The sequence below is a fragment of the Rattus norvegicus genome, chromosome 7 (genome assembly GCF_036323735.1).
Source record: "Rattus norvegicus strain BN/NHsdMcwi chromosome 7, GRCr8, whole genome shotgun sequence".
NCBI classification, from domain to species: Eukaryota; Metazoa; Chordata; class Mammalia; order Rodentia; family Muridae; genus Rattus; species Rattus norvegicus.
Genome location: NC_086025.1, coordinates 77,556,356 through 77,576,721, shown reverse-complemented (window position 1 = coordinate 77,576,721; position 20,366 = coordinate 77,556,356). Strand labels below are relative to the sequence as shown.

At 36.2% G+C, this 20,366-nt stretch overlaps 1 protein-coding gene across 2 annotated transcripts in view; it reads right to left on the bottom strand.

The window, feature by feature from the left end:
• Pkhd1l1 (PKHD1 like 1) overlaps nucleotides 1-20,366 on the bottom strand; it is a 174,932-nt gene that overhangs the window by 103,273 nt on the left and 51,293 nt on the right. For both annotated transcript variants that reach the window (XM_039079161.2, NM_001034931.2), the window contains exons 20-27: nucleotides 18,324-18,473; nucleotides 17,613-17,737; nucleotides 16,449-16,612; nucleotides 16,118-16,290; nucleotides 6,399-6,546; nucleotides 5,125-5,279; nucleotides 3,113-3,235; nucleotides 2,283-2,388 (exon numbers count right to left, since the gene is read on the bottom strand). In XM_039079161.2, the coding sequence (XP_038935089.1) occupies nucleotides 2,283-2,388; nucleotides 3,113-3,235; nucleotides 5,125-5,279; nucleotides 6,399-6,546; nucleotides 16,118-16,290; nucleotides 16,449-16,612; nucleotides 17,613-17,737; nucleotides 18,324-18,473 (1,144 nt within the window). The remainder of the gene's footprint in view (nucleotides 1-2,282; nucleotides 2,389-3,112; nucleotides 3,236-5,124; nucleotides 5,280-6,398; nucleotides 6,547-16,117; nucleotides 16,291-16,448; nucleotides 16,613-17,612; nucleotides 17,738-18,323; nucleotides 18,474-20,366) is intronic.

Sequence of the window (20,366 nt, the reverse complement as noted above, 5' to 3'; positions counted from 1 at the left end):
AATTATTATTTCAACAAACAAGTTGAAAAGGCAGCTTTTCACCATGAAATAATGGAGAAAAGAATGAGGGACAAGTGACCCTTCATTTGCAAAGAACAAGGAAGAAAGGATATGCTTCTCAAAGGCAGAAGAGGGGAAGAGGGGAGGAGGAACTGGAAAGAGGAGACAATGATCAGTGGGAGGAGAGGAGAGAAGAGAAGCTAATGGAGGGTGTGTATGATCAAAATTTATTATTGCAAATATGAAAAAGTCACAATGAAGCCAAATATTATGTATTATTCATATATTCTAATTACAGATAAGACAAAGTAGACCTCTCCTGAGAAATGACACCTAAGTTTGACCTTTTACTCCCACCACAGACATACAAACATATACAAAATGCACACACACACACACACACACACACACACCAAAATTACTATGTACATATCACAAGTACAAAAGGCCTTCAAACAGAATGAAAGAGAACATACGAAATTAATTACTGTGGTTGCCTCAGGCAGCTGTGGGGACTAGGATAGGGATAATACTTAAAGGGAATTTTAGCTTCTCATAATATTTCTTAAGCTGGTGATTAGAAGGTGTATAACAATATTTAAGAGGCCATTAATGGTCAGTGAAGTGGCTAGTTTTATTGGACTCATATTTTTCCACTATTTTTAACTTGATCAAACATGATCAAAAACAATTCAGGTTGTTAATTATTTTGATCCCAAAGTAATTTTGGGGAATGGCATAGAAAAATGGAAAAACACTGGCAAATGCAAGGGCACAAACCATATAAGAATGATTTCTGAATTCATCACTATGGTTAAAACTCACCCTTTACACCATATCTCTGATGCATATTTACATTTTTAGGCACTCACACAAAAAATAGAATCACATTTTCCCCAATAATAAAAATCAGCCTAGGTTGGGATGAGAAAACAACCACAGGGGAAGGGAGGGAGGAACTGGGGAAGGAAAGGGTATGGGGCTTGGGGGAGAGGGGAAATGATCTGGTATTCAGTGGGGGAAAAGGACTGAAGCTCTGAGGACCAGAAGAAAAAATGGAAACAGGTTATCTCAGGAGGAAGGAGGTTGGGAGGACCCTCTAGGATGTACCAGAGAATGCCCCACAGTGGAGAGGAAACTTATTGAACCCACCTCTAGCAGAAAGACAGGTCATCAAATGAGGGATGGGGTTGCTATCCCACAGTCAAAGCTCTGACCTATAATTCTTCCTGTCTGAAAGAAATGCAGAGATGGAAATGGAGAAGTACCTGAGGAAAAGAAGGTCCAGCAACAGGCCCAAAGTGGGATCCAGCTCAATGGGAGGACCCAAGACCTGACACCATCACTGAGGCTTTGGGACATTCACAAGAAGGGACCTATCACAAGAAGGACAGCTCTCCAAAAGACCCAACAAGAAACTGAAAGAGTCAGATGCAGATATGTGCACCCAACCAATGAACAGAAGCTGCTGGTCCCTTTGGTTGAATTAGGGAAAAGCTGGAGGAAGCCGAAGAGGAAGGTAACACTGTAGAAGGACCAGCAGTCTTAATTAACCTGGCCCCCCAAGATCTCTCAGACACTGGATCACCAACCAGGCAGCATACACCAGCTGAGATGAGGCCTCCAACACACATACTGCAGAAGACTCCTGGGTCTGAGTTCAGTCAAACAAGATGCATCAAACCTTCAAGAGACTGGAGGCCCCAGGAAGTTTAGAGGTCTGGTAGAGTGGGAAGGTGGCATCTGGGGTTAGGTAGGGGACGGGGAGGAGGTATGGAACTGTCCAGGAGGTGGACTGGGAGGGGAATAAAATCTAGAGTGTAAAAGTAAATAAATTAAAAAATAAATGAAAAAAGAATTGTTCTGTTTTCTCAAAGTAAGTACTCAACTCTTTTCTTTTGTTACATTATGGCTATCCTATTGCTTGCCTAGTTGCTACCTTTGCTGGGAGAATTCTTACCAGATGAATGCTAATACACACTCTGGTCAAGCAGAAGAACAGTGTCTCAAATTCAAAGGGAAATTATAAGAGACTGATTGTAATTTGTAAAAGTAGAGTATAGAGAATAGAGATATTAATGACATACTTTGGTTTCATATTTTTTCAAGTATTTAATGAGTGCTTTTCCATAGTTTCAGCTGATAAATAGTTCTCACTATATTGAGCCGTTTGCTTGCCATAGTCAGTGACAGTAATATATACTAAAAGTTCATTATCAGAGGTTACATTTTTTTCTACCTGTCCTCCACCTTGTACTTCAAGGTTAAAAGCAAAGTATTACCTTCAGAAGGTGTTGTTGTCAAGATCAGGGGAGTAATCATGGCATCCCATGTAAACCCACAGTCACCTGAACATTTGGCTGGAATTCCATTGACATAGACTTCAACCTTCAAGTCAAGAAACACAGATCCAAAGTTGAACAAGGCTAAAGGACCAGCAGAGCTCAGTACAATCAATATACATAGAATTTAGTAATGAAGTATAGTAATAATTCCAGAGTATATATGCTTTTTGCACTGGATTTAGAAAAAAAGGCATGTCATTTGCCTACAAAAATGTTTATTTTTTCTATGATGATACCTCATTTATTCATGTGCTCATTCATTCATATATTTATTTGTATAGTAAATGGTCCACTAGGCTTCTATTGCAGTTGCAAATAGGAATGGAAGAAATGCATGCAAGCAAACAAATGTCATCCTTGCTGTCACCCAACTTCATAAATTAAATCATAAAAGCATTGTTTTAATTAGTGCTATGAAGATAACTAGAGGCTGCTTTATTTTCATAAAGTCACCTATACTAGACATAATTTAATATTCTTATCACTAAAGTACCAACATTAATAATTACCTGACACTAATGCTACAAAGATTAAATAGAATAAAAACAGTTACTAATTCTGGAAGTGGTAAATTAAAAAGAATTCTTAAAACATTAGGAAGATAATTTTCCCCAGACTTAGAAAATAATGAGTTTGACCAACTGGTAAAAATATTCACATGAAACTACAGTTGAAAACACTTCTGCATTACAAAGTCTTTTGCAGATTGGTACAAATTAGTTATACATTTGAAATTATAAATGTTATGAATAAAGCTTGAGTCCTACCTGTGGTTGTTGATTAGGTGTACGAAGCATGTCTCCAGGTATACGTTGTCTAAATAAACCACCTTCCTTTATTGAGGTAACTGTCACACTAGCCTTTTCTCCAAGAATGTTGGAATCATTGATCTATTTTTTAGACAAAATGAATTTATAGAATCGCAATCGAAAATAGAACCAATTTAAGAATAAGTGAAATCTGAATAAAAGCTTATGGATATAAAACATTAAATTTAGTCATTTGTTTGAAAAACTTTCTAGAGAAACAATAATCTATTCAAAAACTGGTAAGATCATTGCATTATAATATATTGCATTAATTAAAACATGAGTGGACCTAAAGAAAACAAATTCATTTAATATTATGCTTGAAAAATGCTTTCTTTTTCTTCTCAATATATTTACTTTGATAAATCATTCATAAATAATTAAAAAGTTGAGCTTTTTTTCCCTTTACTCTTTTTCACCTCTGACTATCCTGCTATCTCATTCTGGAATCATATTTTCTTCTACTCTTTAAAATAAAGTCAATTTACATTTATATGTATAATCTGGTCATATCAATGTCTTCATGTCAGTATGGCAACCTTCTGACATCTAAAGGCACTGGCAAAAATATAAGTGCCTCCATGATGCCTTGAGTGTGTGATGACGAACAGAGAGTGGTGATTAAGCAGTGGAGACTGGTGGAAAAAGAGGAGATGAATCCCAGAAATGAGCAGAGCTGGCTAGAGGAGGCCAGTCTCAATGAGAGAATTTTAGAATTCTAGTTCCAAGTACATGCCTGTAAAATGAAAAAAAGCCCTGTGGCTGTATAACATATTTTGCACAGTGAATTTTGTGTCTATATACTTTTATGTGGTTTTTGTCTTCTAATTTCCTATCACCCCATTCAATAAATTTCCTGAGTAGGGTTCTGCACCTTCTCCACCTTGTCATAGCATATGGTTACAGACTAGTCAATAAAGAGTTCTGTCATTTCAACAATCATTGTCCCATTAAAGAGATTTAACTTTCTATAGCTTTACAGGGAGAAATGATGCCATGGTGACCACCTTTTTTGTTATCCCATTTCACATTTGTATTACTGTTTCAGTAGGGTGGAATTATAGAGCAGATTGTTAAATCACAGGTAGTTATATATTAAGATAGCACTACAAAATCTTCCAAAAAATTGGTCTCCTTTACATTCTAACCAACAGAATATTAGAAGTGTTTCCTCTTACTTTCACTATCGCTAAGAATCATTAGACTTTGTGTGTGCATGCGCACATGCATGCACACACTCACAAAAACCACAAATCCCAGAGGATTCTGCACTATCCTATCCTATTTGCAGGAACTTTGTTTTGATTTTAGATTCTGTGAGTCCATTCTTCTTGAGATATACTGGTGTTCACAAATCTACTATGTGTAAAATATATAACAGCAGATGACTTTAGAGTTGACTTAAGCAGGCAATCTTTATAATAACCAAAACTTTCACAGTCTTAGAACTATGGGTAATAAAGCTAATTGTGTGTGTACTCTCTAAATTATAGCTGAATATATTTATGAGACTGCCTGTATACCATCAGGGATCTTCTCATTATTCCTCTTGGCTTTTTCCATATAGCAATGGGATTTAAAAGTACCAACAGCTGGCCTCTATGGAAAAGAACACCTCATTCTAATGCATATTATTTTAATTATCAAATAATTTTAAAAATCATTCATGAGCTTGGTGTGATGGCACACACCTTTAATCCCAGCATGTGGGAGGCAAAGTCAAGTGGATTTCTGTCCATATTTCTATCTATTCAATGCTTGCCTGGTCTATACAGAAAGTAGCAGGCCAACTAAGGCTACAAAGTGAAATCCTGTGTAAAAAAATAAACAAAAAAAGCAAAAACAAAATAAAACTAGTTTATGGTTTGCTTTTGAAAAATCCACAAGCGCCAGTTTCTTTTAGGATAAGGAAGAGTGCACATGAGCAAGGAGCACAGAGAAGGACACAGAAGCTGTACTAATGCAGGCACCTGCAGAAGAGGCTGCTTTCCACAGGGGCTTTTCCAGTTGATGCTCCACGAGTAGCCTGCACAGGTTCCCTCTCTGCTTACTGACACTCGTTCTATTTCTTCCAGGCTCTGCAGGGCGAACTGCAAGTCTGCGGCTGGCACAGCGGCAGGGATGCCTGTATCACAGAAAGAAACTAAAATTCACAACTGAGCAGCCTTCATGGTACTGTGTATGTAAAACGTCATTCTTCAATCATATTCCCATATAAAAGAAGTTTAGAGTGTTTATGGAAGAATTTATGTATTAACAAGAAACAAAATTATATGAGTAACAAATCTAAATGTTGTCTTAGTTTTGCATTTTTATTCGAATGCCAGTTTGCTTTATGAATAATCTATAATTCATGAAATGAGATAAACTTTAGAAATTAAAAAGTCATATTTGATAAGAAAATGAAGAAGACACTCAAATGACATTTATTCTAGATAATCTAGTTTCTTGTTTAAATTTAAACTATACAAACCAAAAAAGTGTCACTAAAATTAAGTATATCAAAAATATGATTCACTATTATTTAAATTATCACTCACTGTCCACATGTTAAAGATTTGGAATCACAGACATTAGTTAACATTTTTCTAGTGCTAGCAGTAATATTTTACAAAGTAAAACTAAACAGATACTAAACTAAAACTAAACAAGGATAAACCACACCAAATATTATTCATGTCGATATATGGTGCTTATTCCAGCACAAATGTTCAGTGGAGACATGGTAGTAGGTACCATTTTGGACAGGACAATAGATGCTTAGATGGTTTAGTGAAGATTGTATTTTAAAATACTATTCCAATATAATTTTATATTATTTTAATATTATAAAATTTCTGGATAACACAGTCGTGATTTTTCAATGTATGCATCATAAAAGGCCACAATTTCCAAATTTTCATAATTTTAGCTTTATACAAGACCATAGTTTCAACCACTCCTAAAAGGATTTTTAAGGAGTTTACTATGTTTTTACTGACATTTGTATATTACTTTTAGATCAAAATGGCTATAACTGATAAAATTGGCTTCAGATGGCTGAGTTGTTTACTAAACTGCAAACAATTCTGAAACAAAAATGCTATTACTGATTTCAATATGGTTCATGTTATTAAATGACATGTGTTTAGGTGATACACAGTAAGTACCAGGAACAATAACACTGAACTTTTAGCACAATGCATACATGTATGCATGAAAAACGTTGGTATGCCTCTAATAATTCTAAGCATTTCATATGTACCTTTCAGGGTATGTCCATGAACTTGAATATCAAAGCTGCCACTTACAGGTGGAGAAGCTTCTTGAATTTTTCGAATACGAATCTTTGACTCCCCTGGCCAATTATTTCCTCTGTAAACCGACTCGTTCTTTGTCTCGTTTGTGACTATCTAATTTCCAAAATAAATATTGATAGAATGATTAAACCTAACAATGGCTAACACAGTTTCTATTTCATCATGTAGGATCCTGTGACACGACATAAATGAGCCTCATATATTCAGGATTCTTCAGGACATTAAGGAGAGCCCCATAAATCAACACAGGCCATGCCTATACAGCTCAGTAATGAGGGCAAAGTCAACTCAGTCATCTGTGCAGCCATCAGCTGGAATCACAGTAATACCTCATTAATTCAGAGCACACCCTCCGTCACTCAAGGAACAAATATTTATCAAGCAAGCATTCTGTTCAAAGTACAAGCACACCACTGTGTGGAGGCAAAGAAGCATGAGATGTAATCATCACTATCAAATAGCTAAAACTCCTTTTAGAGGATAACGATAAATATTCCACCAACAATACAAGGAGTTATATGGTCGTAGAGTGATTGACAAGACTCAGTAGGAAATTTTAAATTACTGAACACTAATCAACATACAAAAGTAATATGTGTTATATTCATAGGTTGTAAGTGACTCTTGCCAGTTCTTGGGACTTTTTTCTCCTATTTCGTTGCCTTGTCCAATTTCAATATGAGGGCTTTTGCCTTGTCTTATTGTAACCTATTTTGGTGTGCTTGGTTGTTGTCTCTTGAGGGTCTGTTTCTTTCTAAAGAGAAAGGGAAGGGGATTGGATCTGAAGGAGAGAGACAATGGGATGGGGAAACTGAGATGACTGGAGGAAGGGAAAAGTGGGGTGTGATATGCTATATGAAAGAAGACTCTATTTTCAAATAAAAATACAAGATCATTTTTAATTGCTTCAAACTTTAAATCACTACATAATATTCTAGCCAATTGTTCTGGGGACTGGCGAGATGTCTCAGCTTGCTGTGTAAGCATAGGAATCAGATGTCGTATTCCAACATCCACATAAAAAAGGATAGAAAGATCCAGATAGACAAATGCCAGAGACTCCACAGCTGTAGATAAGGAGACATGGAGATAAACTGAATTAACAAGCTAGGGTTGAGAGAGAGAGACAGAGAGAGAGACAGAGACAGAGAGACAGAGACAGAGAGACAGAGACAGAGACAGAGAGAGACAGAGAGAGAGAACAGCACCTTATATCCTCCTTTGGCCTCCACCTATGTGCATATGCATACATCACACCACCACCATCACCACCACACACACACACACACACACACACACATCACAATACCACCACAGATACACATCACAACACCAGAGAGAGAGAGAGAGAGAGAGAGAGAGAGAGAGAGAGAGAGGTGCCAAAAACCCAGGTCTGAATCTGATCTAAGAAATTATAGAAGTCTAATAAAAAGTCATCATAGAGTAGGTCAAATAGAGCTGGAGAGATGGAAGTAAGTATAAAGACAGGGGTTTGCAGAACATTTCTTTTAACCTATGGATCCGTCATATGTATGGATTTGTTCTAGACTTTTATGTGAAAGAGTTGCATACCTGGAGATGAAATAAATATCAGACTGAAAAATCTAGCAGTTGGAGTGTATCTCAATTGACAGAGTGCTTACTCAGCTAGGTTTGGGGCTGGAGAGATGGCTCAGTGGTTAAGAGCACTAACTGCTCTTTTAGAGGTCCTGAATTCAAATCCCAGCCACTGCATGGTGACTCACAATCCTCTGTAATAAGATCTGACGCCCTCTTCTGGTGTGTCTGAAGACAACAACAGTGTACTTATATATAATAAATAAATAAATCTTAAAAAATAGCTAAAATGCTATTTTCGTTAAAACATAAGATTAAAGTAAACTGAGGTAGATATTTCTTACATTAGAAGACTCAACAGAAAGACATTCTCTAGGTACAAAAAAAGTAACAAAATTTCTTTGAAGACAGAACCTAAAATAAAGTGCTTCAACCCAAGAAGAACAACACAAAAGAATCACTCCATTGAGTGTTCAGGCTTACTATGTAGCCACAATAACCAAGAGAGTGTGCTACTGGTGGAAGAAAATACATTAAAGAGAATGGAATGGAGCACATACCTGTAATCATAACCACAAAATGAGCTTAAATAAATGATTTCTCAACCACTCCTCCCAAGGTGGAATCCAAGTTCATTAACTATGTGCAGAATTGTTTCCCTATGACTGACCAGGAGGCTATTCAAAATCTCTGGCAGTGAAGAAAGTCTTTTTAAGAAAATTGTTTAAACAGTTTGAAATATTCCACCTTACATCATTAATGTAATAGCTGATTTCTGGCAGTCCTTTTTATAATGCAAAGCAAGAATTTTCCCTACTGTGTTTAAGAAATGTTGTCCAGGTTCAATGCCAAGAATGTGTTGTCTAAATGAATGTTTAGTTTTCAAGGATGGAACTTCACCCTTTACTTGGTATTAAGTATGTAAGAAATGTTATGATATGATATAGTAATGGTGGTGATCAGATGTGGAAAATGATAGGGAGATAAATATGCATGTTAAATGAACTTAGTATTTTAATAAAAGAAAAAAGAAAAAAGAGGAAATGAATAAATCCCTTAAAGAAATATAGGAAAATACTAATCAAACAGATAGAGGTGTTTAAAGAGAAAACATACATATAAATCTCTTAAAGATATATAGGAAATACAATTAAACAGGTAAAAGAAATAAATAAAATGGTGAAAGACCTGATAGTTGAAGTAGAAGCAATAAAGGAAACACAAATTGAGGGAATCCTGGAGATGGAAAGCCCAGGAAAAATGTACAAAAACAATAGATACAAACATCACCAACAAAATACAGGAGATGGAAGAGAGAAGAGGAGAGAGAGAGACAGAGAGAGAGAGAGAGAGAAAGAGAGAGAGAGACAGAGAGAGAGAGAGAGAGAGAGAGAGACTAACACCACCAACATTAAGAAAAACAGGAACTGACAATCACTGGTCATTAGTATCTCTAAACATCAATGAACACAATTCCCCTAAAAAAGACACAGGGTCACAGAATGGACTGGAAAACAGGATTCATCATTCTATTGAATACAAGATATAGACCTCAGCAGTAATGATAGACATTACCTCAGAACAAAGGACTGAAAAAATTTTTTTCAAGCAAATGGACCCAAGAAGCAAGCTAAAGTAGCCATTCTACTCTCTGATAAAATAGATTTTCAACCAAAATTAATCATGAGAGGCAGGGAAGGACATTTCATAAGCATCAAGGGAAAAATCTACCAAGAGGATATCTCAATTCTGAACATCTGTGCCCTAAACACAGGGCACCTGTATTTGAAAAACGAAATTGCTGAAGCTTAAATCACACATAGAACCTCACACATTAATTCTGGAAGACTTCAACACCCCACTTTCACACTTTGATAGATCACCCACACAAAAACTAAACAGAGAAATAATGAAACTAACAGTCATTGTGGATTAAATGGACCTAACAGGCATCTATAGAATATTTTACTCCACACAAAGGAATATATCTTTTTCTCAGTACCCCATGGATCCTTTTCCAAAATTTACCATATAATCAGTCACACCAAGCCTCAACAGATACAAGAAATTTGACATAATGCCATGTATCTTCTCAGACCATTATGGATTAAAGCTGGACAGAAAAACAAGAAGCCTACACACTCATGGTAATAGAACAACTCTCTCCACAACTAAAGACTTTCTAGAATTCAATGAAAATGAAGGCACAACATACCTAAAAGCCATGAAACACCCTGAAAGCAGTGCTAAGAGGAAAGCTCATAGCACTAAGTATTTCCATGAGGAAATTAGAAAATTCTCATGCCAGCAATTTAAAAGTATACCTGAAAGCTCTAGGAAAAAAAAAGAACCAAGTACACCAAAGAGGAGTAGAAGGCAGGAAACAATCAAAATCAGAGCTAAATCCAGAGACTGCCCCACACTGGGATCCATGTCACCAAACCCAGACACTATTGAGGATGCCAAGAAGTGTGTGCTGACAGGAACCTGATATGGCTGTCTCCTGAGAGGCTCTTCCAGAGCCTGACAAATACAGAGGCAGATGCTCACAGCCAACCATTGGACTGAGAGCGGGGTCCCAATGGAAGAGTTAGAGAAAGAATTGAAGGAGCTGAAAGAGTTTTCAACCCCATAGGAAGAACAACAATATCAACCAACAATAACCCCCAGAGCTCCGAGGGACTAAACCACCATCCAAAGAGTACACATAGAGCGACCCATGGCTCCAGCAGCATATGTAGCAGAGGATGGCCTTGGTGGGTATTAATGGGAGGAGAGGCCATTGGTACTGTGAAACTCAATGCCCCAGTGTAGGAGAATGCCAGGGCAGGGAGTCGGGAGTGAGTGAGTGGGTGGGTGGTGAAGCACCCTCATAGAAACAGGGGGAGGAAGAATGGGATAGGGGCTTTATGGAGGGGAAACCAGGAAAGGGGGTAACATTTAAAATGTATATAAAATATCCAATAAAAAATCAGGGCTGAAATCAATCACTTAGAAACAACAACAACAACAACAACAACAACAACAACAAAACAACATAAAGAATCAACCAAAACACGAGCTGGTTCTTTGAGAAAATCAGCAAAATAAACAAACCCTTAGCCAAACTAACCAAAAGACAGAGTGACAGTATCCAAATAAACAAAATCAGAAGTGAAAAGAGAGATAGAAGAATAAACACTAGGGAAATTCAAAGAAACATTAGATACTACTTAAAAAATCTATACTCCAAAAAATTGGAAAATCATAACAAAATGGATGATTTTCTAGAGAGATACCACATAACAAAGTCAAATCAAGATCAGGTAAATTATTTAAACAGCCATATAACACCTAAGAAAATAGAAGTAGTCATTAAAAGTCTCCCAACCAAAACAGCGCAGTACGAGATGGTTTTTCTTCAAAATCCTACCAGATTTTCTGAATGAGCTAATACCAATAATCCTCACACTATTTCACATAATAGAAACAGAAGGAATACTACCAAACTCATTCTATGAAGCCACAGTCATCCAGATACCTAAACCACACAAAGACTTAACAAAGAGAGAAAACTTCAGAACAATTTCTCTTATTAATATTGATATAAAAATACTCAATAAAATACTCGCAGACTGAATCCAAGAACACATCAAAAAACATCATCCATCATGATCAAGTAGGCATCATCCCAGGGATGCAATAATTGAAAGTCCATCAATGTAATGCACCATATAAACAAACGAAAGAAAAAAATTATATGATGATCATATTAGATAATCAAAGCCTTTGACCAAATCCAATACCACTTCATATCAAAAATGTTAGAGAGACCAGGGATCCAAGGTAAATATCTATACAAAATCAAAGCAACATACAGCAAGTCAATAGCCAGCACCAACTTAAATAGAAACTTGAAGCAATTCTTCTAAATCAGGGGTAAGAGAAGACTGGCCAGTCTTTCCCTATCTATTCAATATAGTACTTGAAGTTCTAGCCAGGGCAATAAGACAACTAAAGGAGATCAGGGGAATACAAATTGGAAAGAAGTCAGAGTATCACTCTTTGTTGATGATATAATAGCTTACAAAATTGACCCCAGAAAATTCTACCAGAGAACTCCTTAAGCTGATAAACACCTTCAGCAAAGTGGCTGGATACAAAATTAGCTGAAAAATATAAGTAGCCCTCCTCTACACAACCAAAAAACAGGCTGAGAAAGAAATTATGGAAATAGTGCCAGTCACAATTACCATAAATAATATAAATGTCTTGGTGTAACTCTAACCAAGTAAGTAAAAGATTTATATGACAAGAACTTCAAGACTCTGAAGAAAGAACTCAAAGATCTCAGAAGATGGAATAATCAACCATGCTCATGGACAGATAGGATTAACATAGTGAAAATGGCCATCTTGCCAAAAGCAGTCTTACAGAATCAATGCAATTCCCATCAGAATTCCAACACATTTTATAGACCTTGATAGAACAATTCGCAAATTCATTATGTCAAAACAAAAAACCCAGAATAGCCAAAATAATCCTGAATAATAAAAAACATTCAGAAGTAATTATCATCCCTGACCTCAAGCTGGACTTCAGAGCAATTGTATTAAAAACTGCATGGTATTGGTACAAAAACAGACACATTGACCAGGGGAATCAAATCAAAAACCCAGAAACAAACCCAGACACCTATAGATACTTGATTTTTGATGAAGAAGCCAAAAATCATAGAGTCAAAAAAAATCATCTTCAACAAATGGTGCTGGTCTAGGTGGATATCTACATGTAGAAGAATGCAAATAGATCCATGTTTATCACCCTACACAAAACTCACATCCAAGTGTATCAAGAACCTCAACATAAAACCAGATACACTAAATCTCATAGAAGAGAAAGTGGGAAACCTTGCACTCATTGGTACAGGAAACAATTTCCTGAATATAACACCAGTGGTTCAGAGTCTAAGATCATCAATTGATAAATGGGACTTCATGAAACCTAAAGGCTTCTGTAAGGCAAGGATACTCTCAGTAGGAGAAAATGTCAGCCTACAGATTGGAAAAGGATCTTCCCAATCCCTACATCTAAAAGAGCTAATATCCAAAATTTATATAGAACTCAAGATGTTAGACACAAAGAATCCAAATAACCCAATTAAAAAAATGAGGTACAGAGCTGAACAGAAATCTCAATAGAGGAGTCTTGAATACCCAAGAAGCACAAAAAGAAAGTTCCAAAGTCCTTAGTAATAAAGGAAATACAAATCAAAACAACTCTGAGATTCCATCATCAGAATGGTGAAGATCAAGAACTCAGGTGACAGCACATGAGGGACAGGATGTGGAGGAAGAGGAACACTCCTCCATTGCTGGTGGAATTGAAAGCTGGTACAACCACTCTGGAAATCAATCTGCCAATTCCTCAGAAAATTGGAAATAGAGCTACCTGAAGACTCAGCTATAACCATTTTTAGATACATACCCAAAAGATGCCCCACCATACCACAAGGGCACATGTTCCACTATGTTTGTAGTGACCTTATCTGTGATAGCCAGAAGCTGGAAACAACCCAGATGTCCCACAATAGATGAATGGATACGGAAAATGTAGTTCATTTACACAGTGGAATACTATTCAGCTATTAAGAATGAATGAGGACATCATGAATTTTGTAGGCAAATGGATGGGACTTGAGAATTTCATCCTGCTTGAGGTAACCCAGTCAAAAAAGGACTTGCAGGTATGTCCTCACTTATAAGTAGATATTAGCTGTAAAGTACAGAATGACAATCTACACTTCACAGACCAAAAGAAGTTAAACAAGAGGAAAAAACAAGTGAGGATGCTTGAATCTTTCTTCTAAGGGGGAATAAAAGTCAGAGGAAACTGGCCCAGGTTCAGGGGGATACCCAGGGTGGTGAGGCACCCTCTCAGAGAAGAGGAAGAGGGTGGAAGAAATGCTGTGGGGAAGGAGTGACTGAGAGGCTGTCAGTGAGTAAGATGTAAAGTGAATTTTAAAAAGTTTTCAAAATGTTCAAAAAGCATAAATAAGTACTCCATAGAAAATACATAAGTAGTAAAGAAGTTCATAAAATGATATTCAACATCACCAGCCATTAGAAAATATAAATTAAATCCTAATGAGATTAATGTCATCTATTCTAATGCTTAAATAAAAAAAATGATAAGAACACCAAATGCTGGAAACCTTGTATGGAATCTGGCTATTTCATTTGTTGCTGGAAAGAATGCCTGAGGGATATGAGGTCATGTCTAAATAATTTTTTACAATTGGGTTTGGTCTTTAAATAATCTCAAAGTTAAAGTTTCTAAAATACTGTGTGTTGCTGTATTGGTCTTTGTGATGGTTTGAAGATGTTTGGCTGAGGGAGTGGCACTATTTGGGGCTGTGACCTTGGTGTGCCACTGTGGGAGTAGGCTTCATGACCCTCATCTTAGCTTCCTGGAAGCCAGTCTTCTCCTGTTCGACTTTGGTACAAGATGTAGAACTCAGCTCCTCCTACACCATGCCTGCCTGGATGCTGCCATGCTCCCTCATTGATGATAATAATGGACTGAACCTCTGAACGTGTAAGCCAGCCCCAATTAAATGTTGTCCTTATAAGAGTTGCCTTGGTCATGGTGTCTGTTCACAGCAGTAAAACCCTAACTAAGAAAATCTTACATGTGGATATGTTTTTTTTAAACAAAACAAGGTCCATATTCTCCAATTTAATCTTAAATAACTAAGACTATATTGCAATTAGCAGTTATTGGTGTAAATGAGGAAACTTGGCAAAGGCTTGCATTTGAAGAACACAAAATCCCAACTTGGCACATTTTTACTATTATTTAGTAAAGCATTTACAAGACATATTAACAAAATGACCATCTTGAAGACAGTAAGACTAAACACTGCTCCAGAATGACTTAAAGACAAAATTTTGTAGAATATTTACTTCTTCCAAATCTTCAGTTATAAAGTGTTTATTTGGTGAGAGTTTCTTTCTAGGTTAATTAAACTTTAATCTTGAGCTTTCCTATATTTGTTTTTAATTTGTTGTGGAAATAAAACTAATAAAGTATGTATGTATTTATAGGAAATTACATTTTAAAATGTTCATTTTTAGCTTTGAATTCTGGTTGAAGTTTACATAACTCAAGCAGTCCATGAACTTTTAAAATTCCTTTGGATCCATGGAAAACCACATCTTCTTTCTTATTATAGATTTTGATGGGAGCAAATGAAATACCGTTCATAACAAATAACTTCTAGAACACTTTAAAACCCTGGAACACTCAACTTTCCTTTAATAATATATATTTAAGATTCCCTTTTGGGGGCTTAAGGGTGAAGGACACTGGCTGCCCTTCTAAGGACCCAGATTTAATTCCCAGCACCTACAAAGCAGCTCACGGTCATTTTTTCCTGCAGTTCTAGTTATTTGACACCCTCTTCTGGCTGTGACCCAGGTGGTGACATACATGTAGATATACATGCAGGCAAAAAGCCCATATACATGACTAAATTAACCTAAAACATACTTTAAAATGAATTTCTAAAATGGAGAGCCAATGAATGTTTATGTACATAAGGAAAATTCTACTTAAATCTGACAACAAACACTCTTCCTTTTTATTACATTTAATTTATTCTCTGGCTTTGCTTCTGTCTCTGTCTCTGTCTCTCTGTCTCTCTCTCTCTCCTGTGTGTGTGTGTGTGTGTGTGTGTGTGTGTGTGTGTGTGTGTGTGCTTGTGTGTGTGCGCCATGTGTCATGAGGTACACCTTGCACGACTTGGCTGTCTCTATTATACGGTTTTCAGTAATTATACTCAGGCTATCAAGACTGGCAACAGCCACCATGCTTACACACTGAGTCATATCATAAGCCTCCAGTCTTGATGTTTTATAGATACTTCCCCTGATTTTTCTCCTTAGACAAGTTTTTGAGGAATTTTCAAAATTTTCATCTTCAACCTCAATAAGTCTCTAAATCATGACCACTGTTTCAGAATAATATATAATATTCAATTGTACACCAGATATTTTTAGTTAAGAAGATACACTACATCAAATCTGATGGTCACAAAGTTTAAAGTACCATAAAGTTCTAGGCTTACCTGCCCAAAGCTCACACCCATCATTGGTATATTATGACTGCAGTTATAGAAACTTATGGTAATTGAATACTGAATTGTCAGAGCTGATTCACTTAATTTGGTCTGGTCAACCTGAAAATGCTTTAAAAATATTCCTCTGTTTGCTAATGCTGGAGGTCTTCGCTTTGGCATTTCTGAAAAAAGTAAGTGGGAAATAAGATTATGGTGTTAAGTTTTTGCTCTGTTATTGTCAGACTCTGTGATTCAAACATGATAAATAAATGATGCTAAGACACTAAAATAAAACTTTCATTTGTAACATTATCAGTCTATATAAAATGACTCAACATACCATCCAAGACTGAGACTGTAGGTATCTGTCCAATGTACACGGCATCCACATAAATGGATTGGAATTCTGATGACTTTTGTAAGCTAATTCTTTGTAGAGAAAAACTTGTCCCAGCATATTTGGTTTGTAAGAAATCTAGAAGATCTATGCAAGTGTAGGTCCATCTGAAATACATTGAATAATTTAGTGTTCATATTTGTAACACACACACACATACACATTCTAAAAGGTGTTATAATTTAAAGAACAATGGGTTAGAGAGATGGCTCTATTTGGAAAATACTTGCTTCACAAACAAAGGGACCTGAGTTTAAGTCTCCAACATCCTTGTAAAACACTGGTACCACAGTCTTTGGTGACAGAACTGGAGAGCAGAAACTGGAGGAGCTCTGGAGTTCGTTGCCTTTAAAGTCTAGCCTACCTGGTGAACTCCAGGTTCACTTTAAGACTCCACCTCAAAAATAACAAGGAAAGTGACTAAGGAAAGTGTTCAATGTTAACCTCTCTTGTTTACATATGGACACACCCTTCTACACATGCCCACAGGTGTATGTACACACAAACACGAACAAATGGCACTTCCCAAATTTTATAAAACAAAAAATTTCAGTCAGTGACAGATTAGTGTTGTGTACATAAACAGATTTATTTGTAGCCTTCGTATTAGCTATAGGGATTTAAAATAACTTTCTATCAAGATATGTGGGAAGTTAAGAAACACAATTGGTATAGATCACATTAGTGAAAACGAGTTAGCATAGAATTAGCTACTATGTTAAATATGTGGAAAATAGGATAAAAATTCTGTTTCTAATGTTAGTGGAAATGCTTTCAGTTTTTCTTTTTAATATATAATGTTGCCTATAAACTTGTCATATATATCCTTTATTAATTAGAGACTTATTCCTTCTAGTACTAGTCTCTTTGGGAGTTTTATCGTGAAGAGATTTTGGATTTTGTCAAAAGTCTTTTCTGCGTCTATTGTGTCTTGTGATTTCTGTTCTTTATCATGTGCTGCATCATGTTTACTGATTTGCATGTGTTGAGTTGTTCCTGTAACTCTGAAAGGAAGCCAACCTGGTCATGCTGAGCAAAAGAAATGAGACCATCTCTACAGCATGTATGTTGTACTATAACTTGTTTTGAACCCATAATGTATCTTACTTATTTCCAGAAGCAAAGTTATATTCAAATTGCATATCAGCACTTCTAATGATCTTGCCACTGTCTTCATACTTGAACTTCAGACCAATGAAGTTGGCCAGAGATCCTTTGTATGCTAAACACAGCTACATAAAATATATGAAAGGAGTCAATAACAACATTTTTACAATTACTTTGTATTATAACAATTCAGAGTAATACAATACAAATCACTATATACTTATTGAACATTTTATATAGAATATAAAAGAGCTTTAAAAACAAAATAAACCAGTAGATTTTGACTAATCAGCTGTCAGGGAATTGGGGACTTCCTCTTACAGAAGACAAGACTTAACAGTGAATTTGTATATTTGGATGCTATTTCCTTTTAAAATAGAAGATATTTTACACCCTATGAGAGTTAGCGATCTATAAATTCCAATTAAAATTTATGAATAACATGTCTTATAAAATTATAAAATAAAGAATAAGACATGACAATATATTTCCTTATTGCTATTGCTCTCTCCCTCCTTCCTCCTCGTCCTTCTCTTTTCTTCTGAGAATCACCTGGAGAGAGACCACGGAAACCAGAATATGAATCATTACTCCTGTCCAACATGACATGATTCAAAATGGCAAGTCCTTTTCTTAGTCTTAAATTTTCATGAAATTATATTAGCTGGGTATTTCCCAGATTCAATTAGCATACAGTTTTCACAAGCTCACCTGATTATAAGGAAATAATAAAATGTCTCCATATGGTAATTTGTTTGGCTTGACATCTGTTGAGTCAAAAAGAACAGCTGGGTTTTTCAGGGAGTAACGGCCACAGAATGCATCTGTCTCGGCCGTCTTCTGCGCTCTATTATTATGTTCCTACAGAAATAACAATATTTCAAATAAAAACATGGCTTATTGTCTTGCTTTTCTCACAACATCTGCAACTAAATTATTCAAGTTTAATCCCATTCTTTCTTCAATTTCTTCAGTACTGTAATTTAAAAAGATCTGTCCCATCTCTGAATTTCTTTATACAATTCATTCCAATCCCTAGTTGTACAATCCATTGTGCCTCTTATGACTGATTTCTAAATCCTATCATTTTCTTATACTATAAGCTAATTAAAGATATTTATTCACCTTTTCCATGAGTGTTTGTTTAGTAATTACCCTGTAGCAGTATTTTGTTTGTTTTGTTTTTATTATATTTTTTCTATAATTCAAGTGATGAAGAACACTATCCTTATATGAAGTGGGTAACACTAGGGACAAAATAGCTAAGGCTTCTGTTACTTTTGATGTGAAGCATCTCACTCATGTAAAAGCAATCCCACTGGAAGAGGTGATGGAGTTGCCTTTAAAGATAAACAGGAATTGTTCAAGTCAGAGAAATGATCAACAGTCTTCAGAGGTTAGACATCTGAGTGATGCATCAAAGACAGAAGGAATCTGGTGTTGGAAAATGCAAATAGTTGAAGTTAAGCAGAGCACAGAAATGAATGCAGGGATGGTGCTGGGAAATGCAGTAGTGAGGAATACAAGACAATGTAATTCTTACAGTCATTAGGACTATATTCAAATAAATATATAAACATTCAGTTGAGAAGGCTGCCAGTAAGCTGTACAAATTATTGTATTGCTAAAAAGTCAGCTAATGCAAAGTATCATGAAATATATATTTTAATGATTCATAGTTATTTCTAGATTATTGATTATATTTAATTATCTAGACCCTGAATTTTATTTCTGTGTATGTGTGTGCATAAAAACCATCTAGCCATTATGTTTTATTTTTGTGTATGTTAGTGCATGAATTATTTGTGCACATGCATGTTTATGTGTGAGGTGTACATGTGTCATGGCCACATCTTGCACCTTCTTTAAAACAGGACCTCTTCTTTGCTGTTGCATATACGGTCTAGCTTGTGCAAGTTTCTGGGGATTCTTATGTCTCTAACTCCAATCTCACTATACAAGCACCAGGATTGCAGATTCTCATTGCCATGTCTGGCTTTACATGGGTTCTGGGAATATGAACTCAAGTTCTCACATTACAAGTGTTTTATTCACCGGTCCCTCTCCTCAAACCTGTGCTTGATATTCTTGGAGTGTGACTTAGAAAGAATGTACATGCTCCTCTATGTTCATAGCAGTCTTATTTATAGTAGCCAGAAGCTGGAAAGAACCCAGATGCCCTTCAACAGAGGAATGGATACAGAAAATGTGGTACATCTACACAACGGAATATTACTCAGCTATCAAAAACAATGACTTTATGAAATTCATAGGCAAATGATGGAACTGGAAAATATCATCCTGAGTGAGGTAACCTAATCACAGAAAAACACACATGGTATGCACTCATTGATAAGTGGATATTAGTCCAAATCCTCAAATTATCCTAGATGCACAGAACACATGAAACTCAAGAAGGATGACCAAAATGCGGATGCTTCACTCCTTCTTTAAAAGGGGAACAAGAATACCCTTGGGAGGTAATAGGGAGGCAAACTTTAGAACAGAGGCAGAAGGAACACCCATTCAGAGCCTGCCCCACATGTGGCCCACACATATACAGCCACCAAACTAGATAAGATGGATGAAGCAAAAAAGTGCAGGCTGACAGGAACCAGATGTAGATCTCTCCTGAGAGACACAGCCAGAATATGGCAAATACATAGGCGAATGCCAGCAGTTAACCACTGAACTGAGAATGGGACCCCCGTTGAAGGAGTCAGAGAAAGGACCGAAAGAACCTGAAGTGGCTTG